The following is a 21,716-nucleotide window of genomic DNA, read 5'->3' as shown; positions in this document are numbered from 1 at the left end:
ATATATTATTCGACAGTTTAAAAGTATGTTTACAATAGTTAACAGTGAATTTTCTAATTTTATATCGCCCTTATGCAAATTGGGTACCCGTGTGAATTATGCAAATTAAGGGGGTATGGCCCTAATTGTCAGCTCCACATCGTCAATATTCTTAAAGTAGAGATAATAAGCTTTCAAATGACGTATGATGTGGCCGTATGTAAGGTGGGTACATTAAACTCCTTAAATAAGGCCCTTTTTGCGGATTCGCCGCTCGCCTATATTGCTGCTACTAGCGTCGTTCCTTCTACCGCAAGGACTGACTTGTCAAAAGCAAGCTGCTGGCCTTACTAAGCACCTGACACGCCACAGATGTCATGGTACTGTTCAGAGTAGCGTGTCTCCCAGTACCAGCGCATGAACAGCTGGCGGCTATGACGGCGACTAGTGTTTTGCCCTTTAACTTAGTATATTTTCATGCTGTGGTACATACGTCCATGGTTAAACTTCGGATGACAAAAACGTGAAATAAGATCGAGGGACTTGCTTTTAAGTACATGTAGTACTGCAAATTTCACAATCTGCCTTACAAACTATATCGAACGCATATAACAGTATTTCACACAAACAGGAAAGTGAACTTTCGGCGCTAGGCTAGGGAGATCCATGAATTATGATAATGAGATAGACAAACATGTGAACACAATCAAATAAAAATTTTAACACTGAGAAAACGCTAAAAAAAAAGCTTTAAAAATGCGTGAAAGAGATAAAAATACCAACACAATATAAAAAAAATGAAAGCAAAATGAGTGCACGAAACAGAAATGCAAACATTATTAAGTAGAAATTCAAGCAAAATGGGTAAAAGAAAAATAATGTTTAAAAAATGACATTCTTTTTTTATTATATTAACATTTTTATTTCGTTTTTTCATTTAGTTTGCATTTTTGTTGTACTATGTTTGCATTTTTTGTCATTTTCAATTTTGTTTGCATTTTTATTTCATTATGTTAGCATTTTTATGTTGCTCTTTCATTTTGTTTACATATTTATTTCATTATGTCTAGAAATGAAATGTAAATATATCATAATAAAAATGCAAACAAAATAAGAAAAACGACATAAAGATGAAAACATAATATAATAATAATGCAAACAAAATGAAAGAATGAAATAAAAATGTATACATAATATAATAGAAAAGCAAACAAAATAAAAGAATGAAATAAAAATGCAAACATAATATAATAAAAATGAAAACAAAATGAAAGAATGAAATAAAAATTTAAACATAATATAATAAAAATGAAAACAAAATAAAAGAACGAAATAAAAATGCAAACATAATATAATAAAAATGAAAACAAAATGAAAGAATGAAATAAAAATTTAAACATAATATAATAAAAATGCAAACAAAATGAAAGAATGAAATAAAAATGTAAACACAATATAATAAAAATGTAAAGATAACAAAATAGAATGCTAACACAATGACAAAACGTAATAAAGATGTTAACATAATAACATAAAAATGCAAAGAAAATGACAAAACGTAATAATGTAACATAATAAAATAATGATAACACAATTGTTTTGGCACTAATCTCACCCCATAGCCCATTACCATAACTCAGTAACCACAAGTGTTACACCCTTCATATATGGTATGATGGGAGAGCTTATGACGCCACATATTGTACCTAATTAATTATGTGCATATCTAATTTTGAGCGAACCAATAGAGCTAGAGGGAACTGATTTTTGGTATATAGGGATAACTTAGGAATACAATTTTTTTGACAAAATGTCATGTGACCTCGATGACCTTTGACCTCAAATATACATATTTGTCCGTAACTCAGTAACCACAAGTGGTACACCCTTCATATATGGTATGGTGGGAGAGCTTATGACGCCACATATTGTACCTCATTAATTATGCGTATATCTAATTCTGAGCAAGCCCATAGAGCTGGATGTCTGATTTTTAGTATATAGGGATAACTATAGGATAGACATTTTTTGACCTAATGTCATGTGACCTCAATGACCTTTGACATGAAATATATGTTTATGTCGATAAATACGTAACTACAAGTGCTATGTCCTGTATATTTAGTAGGATGGGAGACCTTATGACAACACACGCTTTACCTCATGAATTATGCGCATATCTAATTTTGAGCAAACCAATAGAGCTAGAGGTCTGATTTTTGGTATATAGGGGTAACAAAATGTCACATGACCTTGGTGACCTTTGACCTCAAATATACATATTTGTCCATATCTCAGTAACCACAAGTGATACACCCTTCATGTATGGTATGATGGGAGACCTTATGATGCTTCATACTGTACCTCATTAATTATGCGTATATCTAATTATGAGCAAACCCATAGAGCTGGATGTCTGATTTTTGGTATATAGGGATAACTATAGGATAGAAATTTTTTGACCTAATGTCATGTGACCTAGATGACCTTTGACATGACACATCTAATTCTGGGCAAGGGAATAGAGCTAGAGGTCTGATTTTTGGCGTATAGGGATTAATTAGCAATACAATTTTTTTTCAAAATGTCACGTGACCTTGATGACCTTTGACCTTGATTATACATATATATGCATAACTCGGTAACCACAAGTTCTATACCCTCCAATTCTGATAGGATGTTAGACCTTAAGATGTCACATCTTGTACCTCATTCTTATGCACATATGTATTTCTTGGCTAGCCAATACAGCTAGAGGTCTGATCTTTTTTCCCAATTTAGAACCATAACTTAGACATGCCTCATTTGTTTCAAATTGGGAACAACGACATAGACCCTTGTGCCCATAGATTTCAACATATACACTCCAGTGATACTTCTTAATGACCACATTTCCCTGCCCCATCAAGACTAATACTCCTATTACAAGTGGGGACTATGTCATTGTCAATGACTTGTTTTGACTACATCTGACCTGCTGTAAGACAATGTTTCAACTTTGGCAGAATTGATTTCTCTGTGGTCGACTGGAATTACTCCTCAGCTGATAATTACACCTGACAGTGTTGGCAACACCTCGATTTAGACAATGTGTCAAGTTCGTCTAATGCCAATGCTTCAAAGCAACTCACTACAAAAGTTTTTTTTTGTACAGTGTTTACTGTTTAAATGTTTGGTGTAAATATAGTGTGAAACAAATGTCGAAATTGAAGGTGGCCTATAATAATACGATACGGTTAGTTTGTGATGTCAGTATTAGTCATAATTTTGCTGTTAGAAATATTTTTAATTTTACATAATTGCATCGTAGGATATTATTTGCATTTTGTCAAAGTCTGTCGGCTAACAGAAATAGTTATTTACAGCTGTGTACACTCCGCCCGACTATTATTTTCATTCCAGCTTTTGGAAACACTTAGATATTATTCCCTAATATTTTTCTTCGTTCAGCGAAGGAAAATACGAGTGACATAATGACCGTGTCACCACGAGTCTTATCACATGCACAAGCCAAGAATTCGATATTTTTTGCAAAGTAAAAGAGGTTTTCCATGACGATTCCGCGTTTAAACTTTTGAACTACTTTACGAATAATATCAATACGCCGTGCGCGAGTTGTCAATCATTTCCAGTCGTCCGTCGCGTGAGCCAGGAACGCGGCGTTCACGTTCGCTCGTGTAGGGAGCAAATGCCAGACGACCTACACGTACCTCCAGCAAAGTTATACACTATTTCAAACATAGCCTAGACCGAGAAATTTACCTCAGATGAAGATACGCTATTTTTCGGGAACAAAAATCTACTGAATCTCGACGGCGCGAACACTGTAAACGTCGCGCGTGACCCTGATTGCAATGCTTACGGAACCCACGGTAACGCGACCAGCTTCGAGTTCGTTGTTTCCGCAAATTATTCACATAATTCCTTCCGAATATACAGGCGGTACACTCTTGTGTTTACATTGTTCGGATTATTATTGTCGTAGTCTGTGAATATATCGATTTCATTGCATGACTTTTGGAGACCTGAACACTGCACTTGACCCCCTTGGCCTCAGTGGAAACCGTATGTCAACCGCATGAAAGTACGCAGTACGTCGAACGTTCAGGCGTCGGCAGGGTCTATACGAATACGAACCCCATGCATATTGGCGACAAAACTGAAACACGAGGACTCAAAAATTTGCTAAGGTGATGTATTTTGTAAGACTGTAGTAATCATTACTAATGTTAACGATATTTTCACGTCAAACACATTTTGATCGTGGGAGAAATACCGGCCGCCATGTTGTTTGTTTACATTGACGAGCATACGGAAGATCGACGCAAAAAAAGGTCCGACGCACCAAAATTGATGACATAGGCTGTCGTAACGTAGAACGACCATAGAATAAATCTCGTATTTTTTGTTCGGAGACTACAAACTTGGCTTTTGCACGTGATAAAGTCGGAGTATTCTCTACTGGGTTTTTTATCAAAAATGTTAAGATCTTTTTAAATATTTTAATGTAGTTTTCTGAGTATATATATTTTTTATTGTATGGGTCATCGACCTGAAATAAAAGATAATAATAATCAGTCCGGGTTATGTCCATAGAGAGGATAGTACGATTGACCAATCAGCGAACCTGCCGCCACCGACGTCACGAATAATAAAACATGCAAACCTGGGCTCGTACATTGCAACGAGTTTGGAACTTTTCGGCTTGATTTCGCCCTTTATTTTTAGCACTGGGTAGTTTTTAGATGTAGACGTTACTCACAATGTTTAGTACGGTCGAGATGGTGACCGACACAAGTGGTTAGTACATTGAAAATTACTTATTTGGATGAATTTCCTGGCCGGGTACGACTCCTAGAAATCAACATTTGACCCTTGTAAATCTACAGTAAGTTATTTGTCGCCAAATATCGCCTATTTTTGGTCAAATTTCAATTTAACCTTGTAATCTGCAGTATGGAGAATGTTTCAAGCTTTGCAAAGATTGGTCAACTGTTTTAGTCGGTCATCGGAGCACGATGGAGCACGATTTTTTCGATCACCATGCATTTCCCGGTACGATTGACCCTTTGCTCAGAAAAACGCGCGCCGGATCAATCGCCGAGAAGTTAGCCAAAAGCTGGAAAAGAGAACGAAAAACGTCCAATAACTCTTTGTCGAATATGGTCAAGGGTAAAGAAACCTAGAAAACTATTCCTGAAGAAATCTTACAATTTTTAACACGGTAGAACGTCGCCAATCGACTGGAGCTAAGATACTTCCGGGTAGCCAACAGTCTCACTCAATCGGTGGATCTGTCCGGTCATATCGCTATCTGAACAAAGTGAACCAACGTTACCTTTGACCCTTATTACATATACTATACGTGATTGGTTCTTGCCTTAATTTCATTACATATACGGTACGCCATTGGCTCTTCCCTTCTATCCTCTATATGGACATAACCCGGACTGATAATAGTAATGCTCTTTTCTTTTATATCTACGTTTCTGTGAACTGTATTTTCCCCCGAACCTATCACTGAATTTTAATTAGGCCAAAAAAGGTCGTTTGAGGGTTGCGTTGAACTTCAGACACGAAATGAACAACGACTTCAACTTTAGATTCGGTCTTCAGGTCGGCAAGGCCTCCCGTATGGCAAGAAGTTATCTGTGACTCTGAACCATGAATATAATTATTACAAATGAAAATCATCACACCGTCAACTTTAATGTAGTGGGCCAGAAAAGGGTTACCGCCATAGGTTACCTACAAGAATAGACAAAGGAAAGAGAAAAAAATAACATAACTTGTTATTTTTGCAGAAATGAGTTGAAAAGTCAAATTTAACTCATATGTGCATGTAAGTTAAGAACATCACCAAGCAGGATGTTCTGTGGAGTGCTAGCTAACACAACTTGTAAAATCGTCTCGTCTTCGTTTGTTTTTAACTTACTACTTGATTTGGTTGATAAATGTCTTTACGTACAGACAGAAATTAGCTTGTCAGTCTCAAATGTATCTAGCAAGTATAGGCTAATCATAACGTCGGGTGTTCAAACTTTTTGGGGAGCAGACCTGCAAAACTGTCATTAACTCAATGAACAACGATAACGTTGTAAAAAGTAACATTTCGGGCTCCTTGAATCAAGTTTGAAAAATTCACAAGTTATTTATTTTCAGCATTCCACTGAATGACCTTTACCTGACTGTATACATAGTACAATCCGGCCTCTTCCACAGTAATTTCTCCGTCTGCATTCTTTGCGAATTTATGCTTGTCAGATTCACTCATCCAGTCGGCAAATTTCCAGAAACTAATTGTACCATCTGTTGATGGGGGAAATCAAAATTCCAAGGATTAGTTAATCGAAAACTGAAATTACCCAATAGTAAAGTGAAGCTGTCCAGTACATCGTCAGTACTGCTACTAGGCAAGCACACAAGTCACCAATTAATATGCATACAATATCTCTTGATAGACGTACACAAATCAGTTTCATCTTATCATACTATTAATACATACGCTGCCTAACCTGAAGGCGAAACAAAACCCTATTGTTAGTATTGCACTGATGCAAAGTGCATAAAGATATTGCTCAAGGCAAGTCGACCAAATGTGTCTGGCTATTCAGCAACGAACTATGTTATTTCATAGAGACTCTATGCAACAGCTTGCGACCTTGGTATATGGTGGGCATAAACTAAAACAAAGTCTTGGACTTCTTAAATTATAATTTAAGATATATGTTAAAACTACTTATGCTACCAGATGATGCATAGTTTTCAAATTATTTTTATTATGTTTTTTTTTGTGTACTCCGTAATGGATTGGTGAAACATACAAGGAAGTTAACAAAGGGGAACTATTGTTTTTCTCTGTCTCCTCTCGTTTTGCAACAGACTACCTTCTTATTTTGTTAGTTTACGTTTGAGCCACATATCTTGCCAACGCAATGCGTGCAGAGCATACATGAATATTAGAAAAGATGCTACCTCTACGTCAAACTATAAAAAATTAGAGGAACAGCAGCTATACGTTTGGTGAAATTTCACTTCTTTTCATCATTATTCTTCTCCCTAAAGTATGATGACCTCAAAGCTAAGAGACAAGTGGATTCTGGTACGGCGGACTAGAAGTAAAATGTAAAGAATGACAGTGTGTTGACGAACTAGTGAGTGTTTCAACATGCTTTGGGGAGTAGAGCAAGAATTTGCGATTGACATGCAAAACAAAAAAAGCGAAAATTTTATTATCAAAAGTCAGCCACTGCTCCTTTAAAATATGAACACTTTTCACAAACTGAGAACCCAGTCCAACCCTCTGGTAACTGTGGCGCCCTTACCTTCAACCTGTATTGCACCTCCTTCTTCGCGATCGCCCACGAAATGAGCTGCTGCGGTGCTCAACTAATGAAACAAAATGAATAAAACGTGTGAATCGACGTGACGTTGAGAGGAAAAAAAGACGTCACAAATGACACTAACGTGGACCGGTGAGCACGGCTTCTTTGTTGTCGCCTTTAAAATGGGCAGCGAGTAGCTGGTAAAAATGAACACACACAAAAAATGTAAGTTATCAAGTCACTTGTTTTGGTTGTGGACTTTCACTGTTTCTTTGACTTTGTGTACTGCCAAACGAACATGAACAAAGTGGGCAACCGTTTGTTGAGTGAAGATTTCACTTTCTTGTACTCAATCACGGTTCACATTGAGTTATGTCTCGTGCAGAAGTCGAAACAATAAACAACAAACAATCAAACAATAAACGTCATGCTGAATTAAAAATCAAAACATGAACGACCGCAAGCGGTTAAGCGTAGGAATGCGTTCTCAATGACCACAGTGCGATCCCTTGAGAAGAACCGCTGTGACGGTTTTGGAGAAATAATTGTGAACTGAGCTACACTTACTCCACCTCCTACAGCAGGTTCACCTGTAACAGTAAAAATAACCAAAGTTATGTCAAGTATCACATATGTTTTGTGTTTATATATTGGTCCACGCATAAGGTATATGCTATGCCATGTCTCATGGCTTAAACCTTACTTCAGCCATAGCATGCGAAGAACGTACCTTGCCCACTTACTGGCAAAAGCTATTGTAAGACAAGCCGGAAGACAAGTTAATAAGACAGAAAGCACATGGACTGTATTCCGACCACACTGTACTGACTAATGAGAATGAAACACATGGAGAGTCACCTTTATATCCTTGAATGACTTTTTACACTGCAACTAGACTTTTAAAATGAAGGCCCCTCTGTAGTATTTGAAAAAAGCATGTCTCCTTTGTAGTTTTCCATATCAGATGCCCCCCCCCCCCGGCCTACTCTGCTGGTAGAATCTATTGTAAGACAAGCCCATAGAGACTTACCGAGACAAAAGTTAATGAGACAGAAAACAAATGTAAGTTACTTGTATGCCATGCAAGTGCTGTAATTACCCATGATTCCCTAAGAAACTGGGTTCTTACGCATCTTGATACCTTTGTTAACACCAAAATCAAAGGATGAAAGAAGCCTAGCATGAATGAGAATGGGGCACCGTTTTCACTTGCTGATACATTCCTCACCAAACTCGTGCGATAGAAGATATGCATTACAGTTCACCTGATACAATCAACCTGAGCTTGCCCTTTTCTATATCTGACTCACCTTTATCTCCCTTCGGTCCTGGGTGGCCTTGCGTCCTCTGAGCACTCTGTAGCCTCGGATCTCCGTCTCTTCCCGGTAGCCCCTGTGGACCTGCTCTCACGGCCTTTCCCTTACGAATAGGGCGTCCCGCTGGACCGACTTTACCAGGAGAACCTTAGCGTAGACAAAATAAGTAAATGAGTGAGGGTTCTCTTTAAAACAGAATGCGCTCCACGGACATGTTGTTTTAGATACTAAATACTTAAATAATTTTTACGGCCTGCTGCTTGTGTGGCCTCATTTTGAAGGCTGGTGGAGTAAATAAACTTTCAAACGCCTTCGGTTTGTGTGTATCAAAAGATATATTTCTCGAGGCACTTATTACCTATAAAGTGCAGAATTTATCTCGAGTGATTGTAATGCCATAATTTGTGATTGCTTTTGCGCTCCTTGTTATGTACGATAAGAGAGATAATGTTTATGGGGTCATTTACTTAATTGGTATGCAACTACCTCAAATTTGATATTGACAGATTGATTGTTCATGGAGCAGGAACAGCTTCAATTGCACTGATCACGCAATCATGTATTGATTTGTCCCACAAACGTATGAAACAATACCAATGGTTGGTTCAATAAATGTAATGAAAATCGTTCCTCTATATACCTCAGTTAAATCAAATTTATCCATTCATTGTGTGAATATTGTCCTGGTTGTGAAATCAAAATCATACGATGAAAGGTGTGCTATAAGTATTTCCATAGTAAAAACACCAGGACTTCCCCCTTTTCTTCTGTATCTGACTCACCCTTTCTGTCCTTCTTCTTTCCTGAGTTCCCTTTCGTTCCAGGTGCACCCGGTGGCCCTGGATCTCCATCTCTTCCTGGTAAGCCAGTTGGACCCTCTTTACCGGGCTCCCCCTTGGAACCAGGAAATCCAACGGGACCAGGCGGTCCGGCGGGACCTGGAGGACCTTGGTATAGACATACTACGTTGATAAGTATGAATTACTCTTTCACATTCAAGTTCCCATGTTTTTTAAAATTGTTTGTGGACTTGCCGATGTTGACCTTGAGCAATAGCAATGGTTGTACTAAAGGATACGTATGCGGTGATGGTCCTTTCCGATTTAGACAACACAAAGAGACTGAACTTAACATTATGCAAATATTGTCGAATAGATAAACAATTTATGAAGTCCCAATAATACCTATGCCTGCAGTCACTTAGCAGAAAACCATGGTTTTAGTAAATGTTCAGTCAATTTCGATGGATCAAGAACAGTTCTTGCACATGGGTTATTCTGTTTCATCATGGGTCATCCGAGATGAAGAAACGGCAATGAACACACGGACATGGTTGCACCCCCGCGGTTGGAGTAACAGAATCTCACAACTCCAAGGACCTGGGATCAGATTTGTACATATACAAAGTTGAAATTAAGGGGGGTGGGGAAATCAAGTAAGACTTGCATGTATAAGGTCCCTTGTGCCTTTCTGTCTCTTATTGGTGTAGTCTCTCGTACATACGACGGTGGGGGTCACAAACGTAGCGCAGAAGGCGCGAGCCACGAGTGCTGCGAGGCACGAGCTCGCGGTTATGCTTGCGACATTCCCTACCCATGTATGTATAATAGTAAAGAAAAGTCACAACGGACTGTCAAGGGTCTAAGTGTGCATGGCTTATGTTTTAAGCAGACTTTTTCTTCTTAAATAATTGTTAGAAAATATCGATATGCTCTTGTTTATTTTATGTAAATGTTTTCCGTTGGTTTACAACCTTTTCTTTGTCTTGAACATAAGGCATGCACACTCGACTGTTATGTTCGGTTTACATCTCCGAACACGTGACAAGTTCAGTCTGTTGTTGATATCTGTGTTTGGCTGTAAACGCAGCCGTAAACGCGCCCATCCTACCAACGCCTGTAGTGAGAAAATTTAGACGAGCTCAGATTGGATGATTAACAGTCTTTCGTTCCACCACAGACTAGAAACAGACTAGCAACGCGGCTAGCCTTTTGTTCCACGGTCGTCTCGGTAGACTATTGCCTTTTCATATTAAAATGAGCTTCAAAGGTGTTATACGTTTTGGAGACTTTGTTTGTGGTTGATAATTGCACGAGATCATGCGAAAAATACGACGAGATGGCATCGTGCTGCAAGTCGCGTAGCAACCATAGTTACTTTGTGAGCTCTTGGGGCAGAAACGCTGCTTCACGCAAATCAAAACATAACACGCCAGTAGTTTCATAAACATGTCCTTCCTTGACAAACGTGTAAAAGACGGTATGACTGACCGTAAACCATTGAGTAAAACCAGACAGTATCGATAAAAGACTCTCAAATTTGGTTCAAACACACTCATTATACATTCATAAAAATGTGAGAGGAATTTTTAAAACTGTAAAACTCACTTTCCCGAAGCTCAAAACACTCCCGTTTTCGCCAGCACGCCAATTCCGCTCAGCACCACATGACAACAACAACACAAACTTTGCCGAAAATACTTTCGCTTAACAATTGGCGAAAATCCGAAAATTACCGAAGGATGCATGGTCGGCACTCTTCGGAAAAGCGAGGCGAGAGCTACCTGAGGCGAGGCGAACATGGATGGGTTACGTAACCACCTCACACCTTGAACAATACCCGTTGCTAGTCTGTATTCTGTGGTTCCACTCGCAAAATACTATCGAATGGCAGGATGGGGAACACATGGACCGGAACTACAAAGTAAGCAGGTCAGAGTACGTTGGCAGACGACAGGGTTGTCACAATTTTGGACAATGTTGTATATAGTTGGTGACAGACTCACAAAAGAAGGCCGAATTTTTCAAATAACTGGTGGACATAGGCCACTTGGAACATATAGCCATTTTTTGTCTGTTGGATATCTTGTCCGTAGTAAAAGATGAAGTATCGGCACTGGAACTCGTCACGGGCTTCGCGTAAGTGACACCGCCGGATTACTAGCCGGCCACGAAGTAGGATAGTCGCTGAACAGTTAAGCATTCAATTAAAGCGCAGTGGTCGCCGCGCTGCCCGTGCGTGATTTTTTTGTTGATAAACATAAATTTTTGTAAACATAAGTCTTCTCAACTTCAATCGGAGTGAGATGGGAGCAGTCCCTCACTTTGTTAAGGCCATTGTAACTTAAAGACTGAACATCATGCAATAGTAAAATATTAAGATTGGAAACGAACTTCAGTGGTGTATTTCTATCTATAAACTCGTGTAGAGCTACGAACATTGGGACACTACACTCAGCACATTATGTCGCTGAGTTTACTGCACGCAGACACAGTGAACAAAAAGCTTTGATCGCGCGCGATCACGCTGGTTGTACACAATGCTATGTACAGTACAGTGAAAATACATAACTCAAATGATCAACATTGCCTATATATGAAGACCAGCAACAAGCACAATGCCTAACACAAAAATTACACTCAAGACCATGATCGGCAAGCCAGAGCAGGACACGTGAGATGTTGTTGGGAGACGGTCACCGCGTTGACGTACACTGATATAGCTAGTGAATCCGGTCCCACAACGTACCGGCCCGCTACGACTTGGCCCACAACCAACTGTTGATCACCATGTCTATAGTCCGTGGGCTGGAGGGGCCCACCGTGCACCCCCCCACATCCCTACTTCTGGGTATTTTTTTGTTCTTTAGGACCTCTGAACAAGAAAAAAGATGTTAACATTGGATATTTTGGGATGCACTACCTATCTAGGCTGGTTTTTGATTTGCATGTACCGCAAAAAATGGCCAAAAATGGGTAGGGGTAAGGGGTACTATATCCTCCCCTACATTGAGTAAACTAGCATGAAATAGCACAAACTATACATTTTGGAAAGCTGAGATTCTGCTCTTTATGAGAAACACCAACTTTAGCAAAATTAATTTGTGTACATAGAATAGGACGACTTTAAAATGATTTTTTTTGACAATTTTGAAATTTTTTACCCAAATACCATGTAACAATTGTGATTTACTTGTTATTAAGCAAAATTTTGACAGCTTTTTGTGTTTGAATTATTATTCCCACATATTAAACAAGAAAAAAAGTGTTAACATTAGATATTTAACTATACACTACTTCTCTTGAGTCAATTTTGAATTGCGTGTATCTGTATGGGGTGTGCAAAAGCTAGGGGTACAACATTCTTTCCTTGATGAAGTAAACTGGCTTGAAATGCCATATACCTTATAGTTTTAGAAAGCTTAGATACTGGTCTTTCTAAAATGCATAAAGTTTTAGTGAAAAAATATGACGTCATAGAATTGGATAACTTTAAATCGATTTTTTCTGGTAATTCAGTATTTTTAACCGGAAGAAAATACGATAACTATTGTTTCCTCCTTATGAAGCAAATCAAACACATTTATGGATGTTATTTACTAATTGCAACGTGCTGAAGAAGAAAATAAATGTCAAAATTGGGTATTTACCATGCATTATTGTCTCTAGTCACTAAAATAGCAAGTTTTGCTACATTGGTATATCGTGAATGGGCATTTTATTGTTATGCAATGAACTAATGCACAGCCTTAAAAAGAAGACTCGAAAACGTGCACACATAGTCACATTGCCATTTTCTCCTTCAAGTAAATAGATTATTGACGACTGTCTATTGTTATCATTTAATTTTTAAATATTTTTCTATAAAATAATTTTGTTAAGGCGTATTTGGAAAATTGTCTATGCCTCCTTGTCTTACTTTATATACAGCAAGCATTACTAACAATCTATTAGGCCGAGGCTAGAGGGGCGTCTACGTGCACCTCCCCCCTCACCCCACAGGATAACAAACCTGTAATTTTCAGAAGCCTTGGGATCCCTAGAATAAGAAATGGGATTTTAACAGACAAAATATAGGGACTCAATAGCTGTTACGGTCATATTTTGAAGGGTACCACAAAATCACGATTTTGTGACCCACGTGGATTTTTGTCAAATCTGTCTTCTTGTACGTGATCTGCTGAGCTTACTGTTTAACATGACCTAGGTTATGGGGTATCATTAGAAAGGTGATTTATTCTTCTTGAAAATGGTATATAGCAATATGCAATATCTTCTATAGTTTTCATGAAATAGGGCCATAATTTACCCCATACCCCAAAGTTTTATGTCACAAATTACTGTCAAAACTAATCTAAATTCCACCAATTATTTACCTATACATAATACAAAAGGCAATACTGTGTATTAACTTTGTCTTATTTGCTACAAGTACATGTTAGAAACTTTGAATAAACTTTTAACAGAAAAAATATTGGGATCCTGTAGCTGTAACAGTCATATTTTGAAGGGTACCGAAAAATCACAGTATTACTGACTCGCATTCGTTTTTGTTAAACCTGTCTTCTTGTAAGTCTTCTGCTGAGCTTATTTTGAACATAACGAGGCCAATGGGGTACCATTAGAAAGTTAATTTACTCTTCTTTAAAATGATATGTTGCAATATGCAATATCTTCTATAGTTTTCATGAAATAAGATCAAAACTTACCCCATACTCCAACGTTTTATGTCGCAAATTACCATCAAAACTAATCTCAAATTCTACCAATTATTTTCCTAGACACATTACAAAAGGCAATTCTTTGTATAAAATATATTTTATTTGGTACAGGGACATGTCAAAAATATGAGTTAGACTTTTAAGAGACAAAATATTGGTATTGAATGACTGTTACTGGCATGTTTTGAAGGGTACCGTAAAGTCAGAGTATTACCGACTCGCATATGTTTTTGTTAAATGTGTCGTCTTGTAAGTTTTCTGCTGAGCTTACTTTTACCATAGTCTAGATTATGGGCTGCCATTGGAAAGACAATTTATTTGGCTTTAAAATGACATATTGCAATATGCAATATCTTCTATAGTTTTCATGAAATAGGACCAAACCTTACCCCATACTCCAAAGTTTTATGTTGTCTATTACTGTCAAAACTAGCATTTAATTTCGATAAATTGTATAAAAAAGACAAACTTTGTATGAAACATATTTTATTTGTTACAGAGACATTTCCAACTATGAAAGATACCATTAACAGGATAATTATTGTGATTTAATAGCTGTTAGCATCATAGTTTGAAGGATGGCAGGATATATGTTGCTGAAACCCGTGAAATTTTATTAATCAAGTTTCCTTGAAATTTATCTGCCAACCTTTATTTTATCCGTAACACAGATTATAGGGTATCATTACAAAGCTTTTATCACTCTTTATTTTAGCATATGATAAAGTGTATTATCATCTGAAGTTGTAATGAAATGGCAAAAAACTTACCCCAGCCCTTAGTTTTATTTGCAAACTACATCTGTTCGAAAACTTTGCAGTTTGCGAATTTGGGATATGGGTAGGTAAGTCTGGTCCTATTTCATGAAAACTATTAAAGATATTTCATATTACAATATGTCACTTTAAGGCAAAATAAATTTTCTTTCCAATGATAGTCTATAAGATAGGTTAGAGTAAAAGTAAGCTCAGCAGATGACTTACAAGATGACACATTTAACAAAAACACATACGAGTGGGCAAGACTGAGACTTTACAGTACCCTTCAAAACATGACAGCAACAACCATTCATTCCCAATATTTTGTCTGTTAAAAGTCTATCCTATATTTGTAACATGTCTCTGTAGCAATAAAACAGATTTCATACAAATCATTGCCTTTTGTAGTATGTCTAGGTAAAAGTTTGGTAGAATTTGAGATAGTAGTGATAGTAATTTGCAATATAAACTTAGGGGTGTTGGGTAAGTTTTGGTCTTATTTCCTGAATACTTAAGAAGATATTATATATTACAATATGTCATATCAAAGAAGAAAAAATTACCTTTCCAATGATACCTCAATAGCCGGGTTATGTTAAAAAATAGGCTCAGCAGATGACTTATAATAAGACAGGTTTAACCAAACGTATGCGAGTTGGCAATACTGTGAGTTTGTGGTACCCTTCAAAATGACTGTTACAGCTACAGCATCACAATATTTTTTCTGTTAAAAGTTCGTTTCAAGTTTCTAACATGAACCTAAAGCAAATATACTAAATTTAATACAAATCTTTGCCCTTTATATTATGTCCCGGTCAATAGTTGTCAGAATTTGAGATTAGTTTTGACGGTAATTTGGAATATAAAACTTTGGGGTATGGGGTAAGTTGTGGTCCTATTTCATGAAAACTATAAAAGATATTGCATATCGCAATATATTATTCTAAAGAAGAGTAAATTACCTTTCTAATGATGCCCAACTTGCTACATTATGTTAAAAAGTAAGCTCAGTAGAAGACTTACAAGAAGACAGGTTTAACAAAAATGTATGCGAGTTGGCAGTACTGTGATTTTGCAGTACCATTCAAAATATGACTGTTACAGCTAGAGCATCTGGATATTTTTCTCTTAAAAGTTTATTTCAAGTTTCTAACATTTACCTGTATCAAATAAAACAAATTTGATACAAAGCATTGCCCTTTGTATAATGTCTAGGTAAATAATTGGTAGAATTTAAGATTAGTTTTGACAGTAATTTGTGACATAAAACTTTGGGGTATGGGGTAAGGTTTGGTCCTATTTCATGAAAACTATAGAAGATATTGCATATTGCAATATGTCATTTTAAAGCCAAATAAATTGTCTTTCCAATGGCAGCCCATAATCTAGACTATGGTAAAAAGTAAGCTCAGCAGAAAACTTACAAGACGACACATTTAACAAAAACATATGCGAGTCGGTAATACTCTGACTTCACGGTACCCTTCAAAACATGCCAGTAACAGTCATTCAATACCAATATTTTGTCTCTTAAAGTCTAACTCATATTTTGACATGTCCCTGTACCAAATAAAATATATTTTATACAAAGAATTGCCTTTTGTAATGTGTCTAGGAAAATAATTGGTAGAATTTGAGATTAGTTTTGATAGTAATTTGCGACATAAAACGTTGGGGTATAGGGTAAGTTTTGATCTTATTTCATGAAAACTATCGAAGATATTGCATATTGCAACATATCATTTTAAAGAAGAGTTAATTAACTTTCTAATGGTACCCCATTGGCCTCGTTATGTTCAAAATAAGCTCAGCAGAAGACTTACAAGAAGAAAGGTTTAACAAAACGAATGCGAGTCAGTAATACTGTGATTTTTCGGTACCCTTCAAAATATGACTGTTACAGCTACAGGATCCCAATATTTTTTCTGTTAAAAGTTTATTCCAAGTTTCTAACATGTACCTGTAGCAAATAAGACAAAGTTAATACACAGTATTGCCTTTTGTATTATGTATAGGTAAATAATTGGTGGAATTTAGATTAGTTTTGACAGTAATTTGTGACATAAACTTTGGGGTATGGGGTAAATTATGGCCCTATTTCATGAAAACTATAGAAGATATTGCATATTGCTATATACCATTTTCAAGAAGAATGAATTACCTTTCTAATGATACCCCATACCTAGGTCATGTTAACAGTAAGCTAAGCAGATCACGTACAAGAAGACAGGTTTGACAAAAATCCACGTGGGTCACAAAATCGTGATTTTGTGGTACCCTTCAAAATATGACCGTAACAGCTATTGAGTCCCTATATTTTGTCTGTTAAAATCCCATTTCTTATTCTAGGGATCCAAGGCTTCTGAGGCTTCTGAAAATTACAGGTTTGTTATCCTGTGGGGTGAGGGGGGAGGTGCACGTAGACGCCCCTCTAGCCTCGGCCTAATAGATTGTTAGTAATGCTTGCTGTATATTAAGTAAGACAAGGAGGCATAGACAATTTTCAAAATACACCTTAAACAAAATTATTTTATAGAAAAATATTTAAAATTGAATATAAACAATAGACAGTCGTCAATAATCTATTTACTTGAAGGAGAAAATGGCAATATGACTATGTGTGCACGTTTTCGAGTCTTCTTTTAAGGCTGTGCATTAGTTCATTGCATAACAATAAAATGCCCATTCACGATATACCAATGTAGCAAAACTTGCTTTTTAGTGACTACAGACAATAATGCATGGTAAATACCCAATTTTGACATTTATTTTCTTCTTCAGCACGTTGCAATTAGTAAATAACATCCATAGATATGTTTGATTTGCTTCATAAGGAGGAAACAATAGTTATCGTATTTTCTTCCTGTTAAAAATACTGAATTACCAGAAAAAATCGATTTAAAGTTATCCAATTCTATGACGTCATATTTTTCACTAAAACTTTATGCATTTTAGAAAGACCAGTATCTAAGCTTTCTAAAACTATAAGGTATATGGCATTTCAAGCCAGTTTACTTCATCAAGGAAAGAATGTTGTACCCCTACCCCTAGCTTTTGCACACCCCATACAGATACACGCAATTCAAAATTGACTCAAGAGAAGTAGTGTATAGTTAAATATCTAATGTTAACACTTTTTTTCTTGTTTAATATGTGGGAATAAATAATTCAAACACAAAAAGCTGTCAAAATTTTGCTTAATAACAAGTAAATCACAATTGTTACATGGTATTTTGGGTAAAAAATTTCAAAATTGTCAAAAAAATTCATTTTAAAGTCGTCCTATTCTATGTACACAAATTAATTTTGCTAAAGTTGGTGTTTCTCATAAAGAGCAGAATCTCAGCTTTCCAAAAATGTATGGTTTGTGTTATTTCATGCTAGTTTACTCAATGTAGGAGAGGATATAGTACCCCCTACCCCTACCCATTTTTGGCCATTTTTTGCGGTACATGCAAATCAAAAACCAGCCCAGATAGGTAGTGCATCCCAAAATATCCAATGTTAACATCTTTTTTCTTGTTCAGCAGGTCCTAAAGAACAAAAAAATACCCAAGAAGTAGGGATGTGGGGGGGGTGCACGGTGGGCCCCTCCAGCCCACGGACTATTACTTCTCCTAGTAGTACGTGATAAGAAATAGTAAAATGACAGGAAACAATAAACAAAACGAGCGGGTTTTCGCGGCATTTGGAAGGGAAATTGCACGGCTACACCGTGCCACAGTCCCCCCCTAGAGGGACTGTGACCGTGCATAGACGTATCGAGAGATCCTGTGCCCCGGTCCTGTGCAAGGTCATGGCAGTGATCCAACCGCTACCTGGTGTAGGCCTACCGGTGCCGGGCAAACTTCGTTGTTGTACCTCCTGATTGCCGGGTAGGTCTGAATCCTCTTTCAAGTGAGATAACCCCCACATAACAAGAAGACCTATGAAAGGTCCTTCGTTTGACTTGATACCTGTACTCGGAATTCTCGTTTGCACCCCCAAACGGGGTAAACTTTGTAGTTGAGTTGGATTCTCAACAGCCGAGTGTAGCGCGTCATATACCCGGTTTGACACGGACGTTCATACAGACCACGGAACGGAACAGATGCAGAGATGCTTCTTGCTGCAGCGGGCATTGCTCTGCGAGCTGTAGGTTTCTGTAGTTTGGGTTGTTGTCTTTGTACTCCTGTCGGGCCTCTTGAAATGAAAGCTCTCGTCCTTGCTAGCGATGTCGAAAACTAGAGCCCGGTCGTTGACGGTTGATAGTCTGTTGGCGTATACATGCGTACGTCTAGCTCTATGGCTCGAGCGATAACAGTAGCCGAGCCCCATTCAACTGATTCAAGAAAATCATGAGCAAATGTGATCTCAATCCAGCGTGCAATCATTGTTCAATATTCAGCAGATATTTAACTTAGATTAATTGAACTTTTATTGCGTGTTACATTTGGATAGTTGGTATGCTTGTGACAGATCAGCCGCCATTTTAACAAGCGGCAATATCGCAAACATTACAATCAACCCGTAACATGTGCGGCATTCTTGTATTTGTTTACAACAGAGGGGGACCCCCTCAGGAGGATGCGCAGCGCGACGACCACTGCGCTTTAAACATTCAATGTTTCCCGTGTGAATTTAGCACAATTTATGGTCATGTAAGAAAAAGATTCTCAAACATCAAGGACGTGAAATCAGATTTCTCACACTGGTTGGAGATATCCCCAACTCGTGTTGATATAGTATTGATAGTGAAAAAAGAAATAAATGCCTCTAAACGAAAGAATTATGAAGACAATTGAATTCTACAAGGAACTAAATGGGTGTACAGTACCTCGCAATCAAATTTAAGGACCGCTGAAACAGCTGTTGTATTGGCCATTTGACCAAAACAAACAATTGTCCTGGGATTTGTTGTGCTTTTTAAATGACCATATGCGTGATTTCTCAAGAGTAAACATTATATATTATTGCCTGAATACATGGGCTTATCTGTCCGACAGCAGGTGACAATTTGCTCGACACAAGGAGGGCAAATTGTCTCCTTTTGCGAGGGCACATAAATCCATATATTCAGGCAATAATATTTTTATTACATGCCTCTTCACAGTTAACGCTATATGGCAGTTAGATATACGCAGGGCATTTTCTAACAATTCTACCGTTATCAACCAGCATCAAACAGATTTTGACGAAAGACAAAATAGCAGTGCGTGCAGGAATATTTTACTTCTAGCGTTAAGCGTTTACTTTGACATCGAAAACGTCGAAGGGCTTCATTGGACCGGGTAAACATGGTAACCGGTCAGTACATCTTTCTCCGGCCCGCTAACTCCCCGGATGTTCCTATTCAAATCAATGCACTGATTTACAATCACATCGACGCATGTAATAAATATAATTATGATATGGTGCACGTCATATAATCTGAATTCTGTACAAGTTTTACTACGCCGAAAATCAACCGACTATGGACCAGGTCCTATAGTAAGTATATAATACATACCGGTACAGTTTTCTTTCCACGATTTGAATATTACGCCTGTAGGGTGAAGATATGACAGAAAGAAAAGAGTGTTATTAACCGTTTCACATGTTTCAGGGAACCGATAACACGAAAAGTAATATCCGTAAATAATGGAAAACTGCGTGCTATTTCGGAAACTATAAACAAACACGAAATTGAACAATCTTTATTGATATGTTGCAAAAGTTAAACTCTAGAAGATGCTACCAAAATGTCTAGGAATTCTGGTTTTCAAAACTAACCTGTTCTATTTTCTTTCTGTCGTTCAATATTTGGTCCCACACTCTTCTCTCTAATAGCTGTAGAATTGAAATATTTTAGATAGTTATAGGATACAAGAACCGTTATACTGTTTTGACTGTGATGTCTTCGCTAGGTGACTGGGTGGTCATACGTTGTAATACAGACTTTGGTTGCGAGTTCGAATCAGGTCGAAACATTACTGACTTTCTAAAAATCAAACATTCCCTTATGCTTCTCCCTATAAAGGTTAAAGTGCAAGATGTCAGTCCTATCGATGCAATGCATAGTGGCGGTACATTTGTAATGTCTTTGTTGATGAATGATCTTGTCCAACCTAAAATTCATGTGTCAACAATTACATTTGGCATGACACACATACAGGCTGTGTTGATAGAGTTTTACCCGAGTCATTTAGAATGATTTGGAGACTCAGTAGAACATGGCAGACAGACAGGCAGACAGACAGACAGACAGACAGACAGACAGAACAAATAATCAAAAGCAAAGGCCAAAATGATATGACTGATGACGCATATATTGGAGGTGAGAACGATACGATGCAATTTTGTAAGTATTTTGAACCAGGGGTGTAAAAATCATATCACTTTAAAACGGAGAGGAAATCGAATGTTTTGTAACTTTGCAGTGACGTCACACTTCACAAGTACACTTTTCGGGAGGAAGTGTAAGAGGTCCTTGTACTGAGTTATCACTACGAACGTTTTTTTTCCCGGGATAGAGTACAGCGCGTCAAGGGGTCGGGTCGGGTCAGGCGCAAGAAAATCAGCTTTTGATGTAAAAATATCTTGAAGAGCGGTTTCGTGGCGAGAACATGGGCGATTTTTCCCCCCTATCTGCGGGCGAGAAATGGCTATTTTTATATTGCTAGGGAGGATGAACTTTATTTCTTTTGCTCAGCGGACAACTTGGAATAAAGTTTGCCAAGGTGTAGTATTGCAAAATCATGTGGGGACCGGAGGGGCAGTGAGAAGCTTGGGTAGTGAGGGAGAACCTCGGTGACGGGCTTTTGACATTGAGATAGGGCTGGTGGGAGAGAAGAAAAACCAATATCAGTGGGCTGGACGG

General features: G+C 37.6%; 1 protein-coding gene across 4 annotated transcripts in view; it reads right to left on the bottom strand.

The window, feature by feature from the left end:
* LOC139118872 (ectodysplasin-A-like) overlaps positions 1–21,716 on the bottom strand; it is a 133,875-nt gene that overhangs the window by 111,058 nt on the left and 1,101 nt on the right. For 3 of the 4 annotated variants that reach the window (XM_070682393.1, XM_070682391.1, XM_070682390.1), the window contains exons 3-8: positions 20,630–20,686; positions 20,367–20,402; positions 9,403–9,567; positions 8,615–8,767; positions 7,872–7,894; positions 7,305–7,368 (exon numbers count right to left, since the gene is read on the bottom strand). In XM_070682393.1, the coding sequence (XP_070538494.1) occupies positions 7,305–7,368; positions 7,872–7,894; positions 8,615–8,767; positions 9,403–9,567; positions 20,367–20,402; positions 20,630–20,686 (498 nt within the window). Of the gene's footprint in view, positions 1–5,353; positions 5,728–6,163; positions 6,289–7,304; positions 7,369–7,871; positions 7,895–8,614; positions 8,768–9,402; positions 9,568–20,366; positions 20,403–20,629; positions 20,687–21,716 lie in introns of those variants that run through there. The other variant, XM_070682392.1, reaches the window with a different exon arrangement.

Source organism: Ptychodera flava, chromosome 19, assembly GCF_041260155.1.
Source record: "Ptychodera flava strain L36383 chromosome 19, AS_Pfla_20210202, whole genome shotgun sequence".
In the NCBI taxonomy this organism is placed as follows: domain Eukaryota; kingdom Metazoa; phylum Hemichordata; class Enteropneusta; family Ptychoderidae; genus Ptychodera; species Ptychodera flava.
Note: the sequence above shows the minus strand (reverse complement) of the source record. Positions and strands in the feature narration are given on the sequence as shown.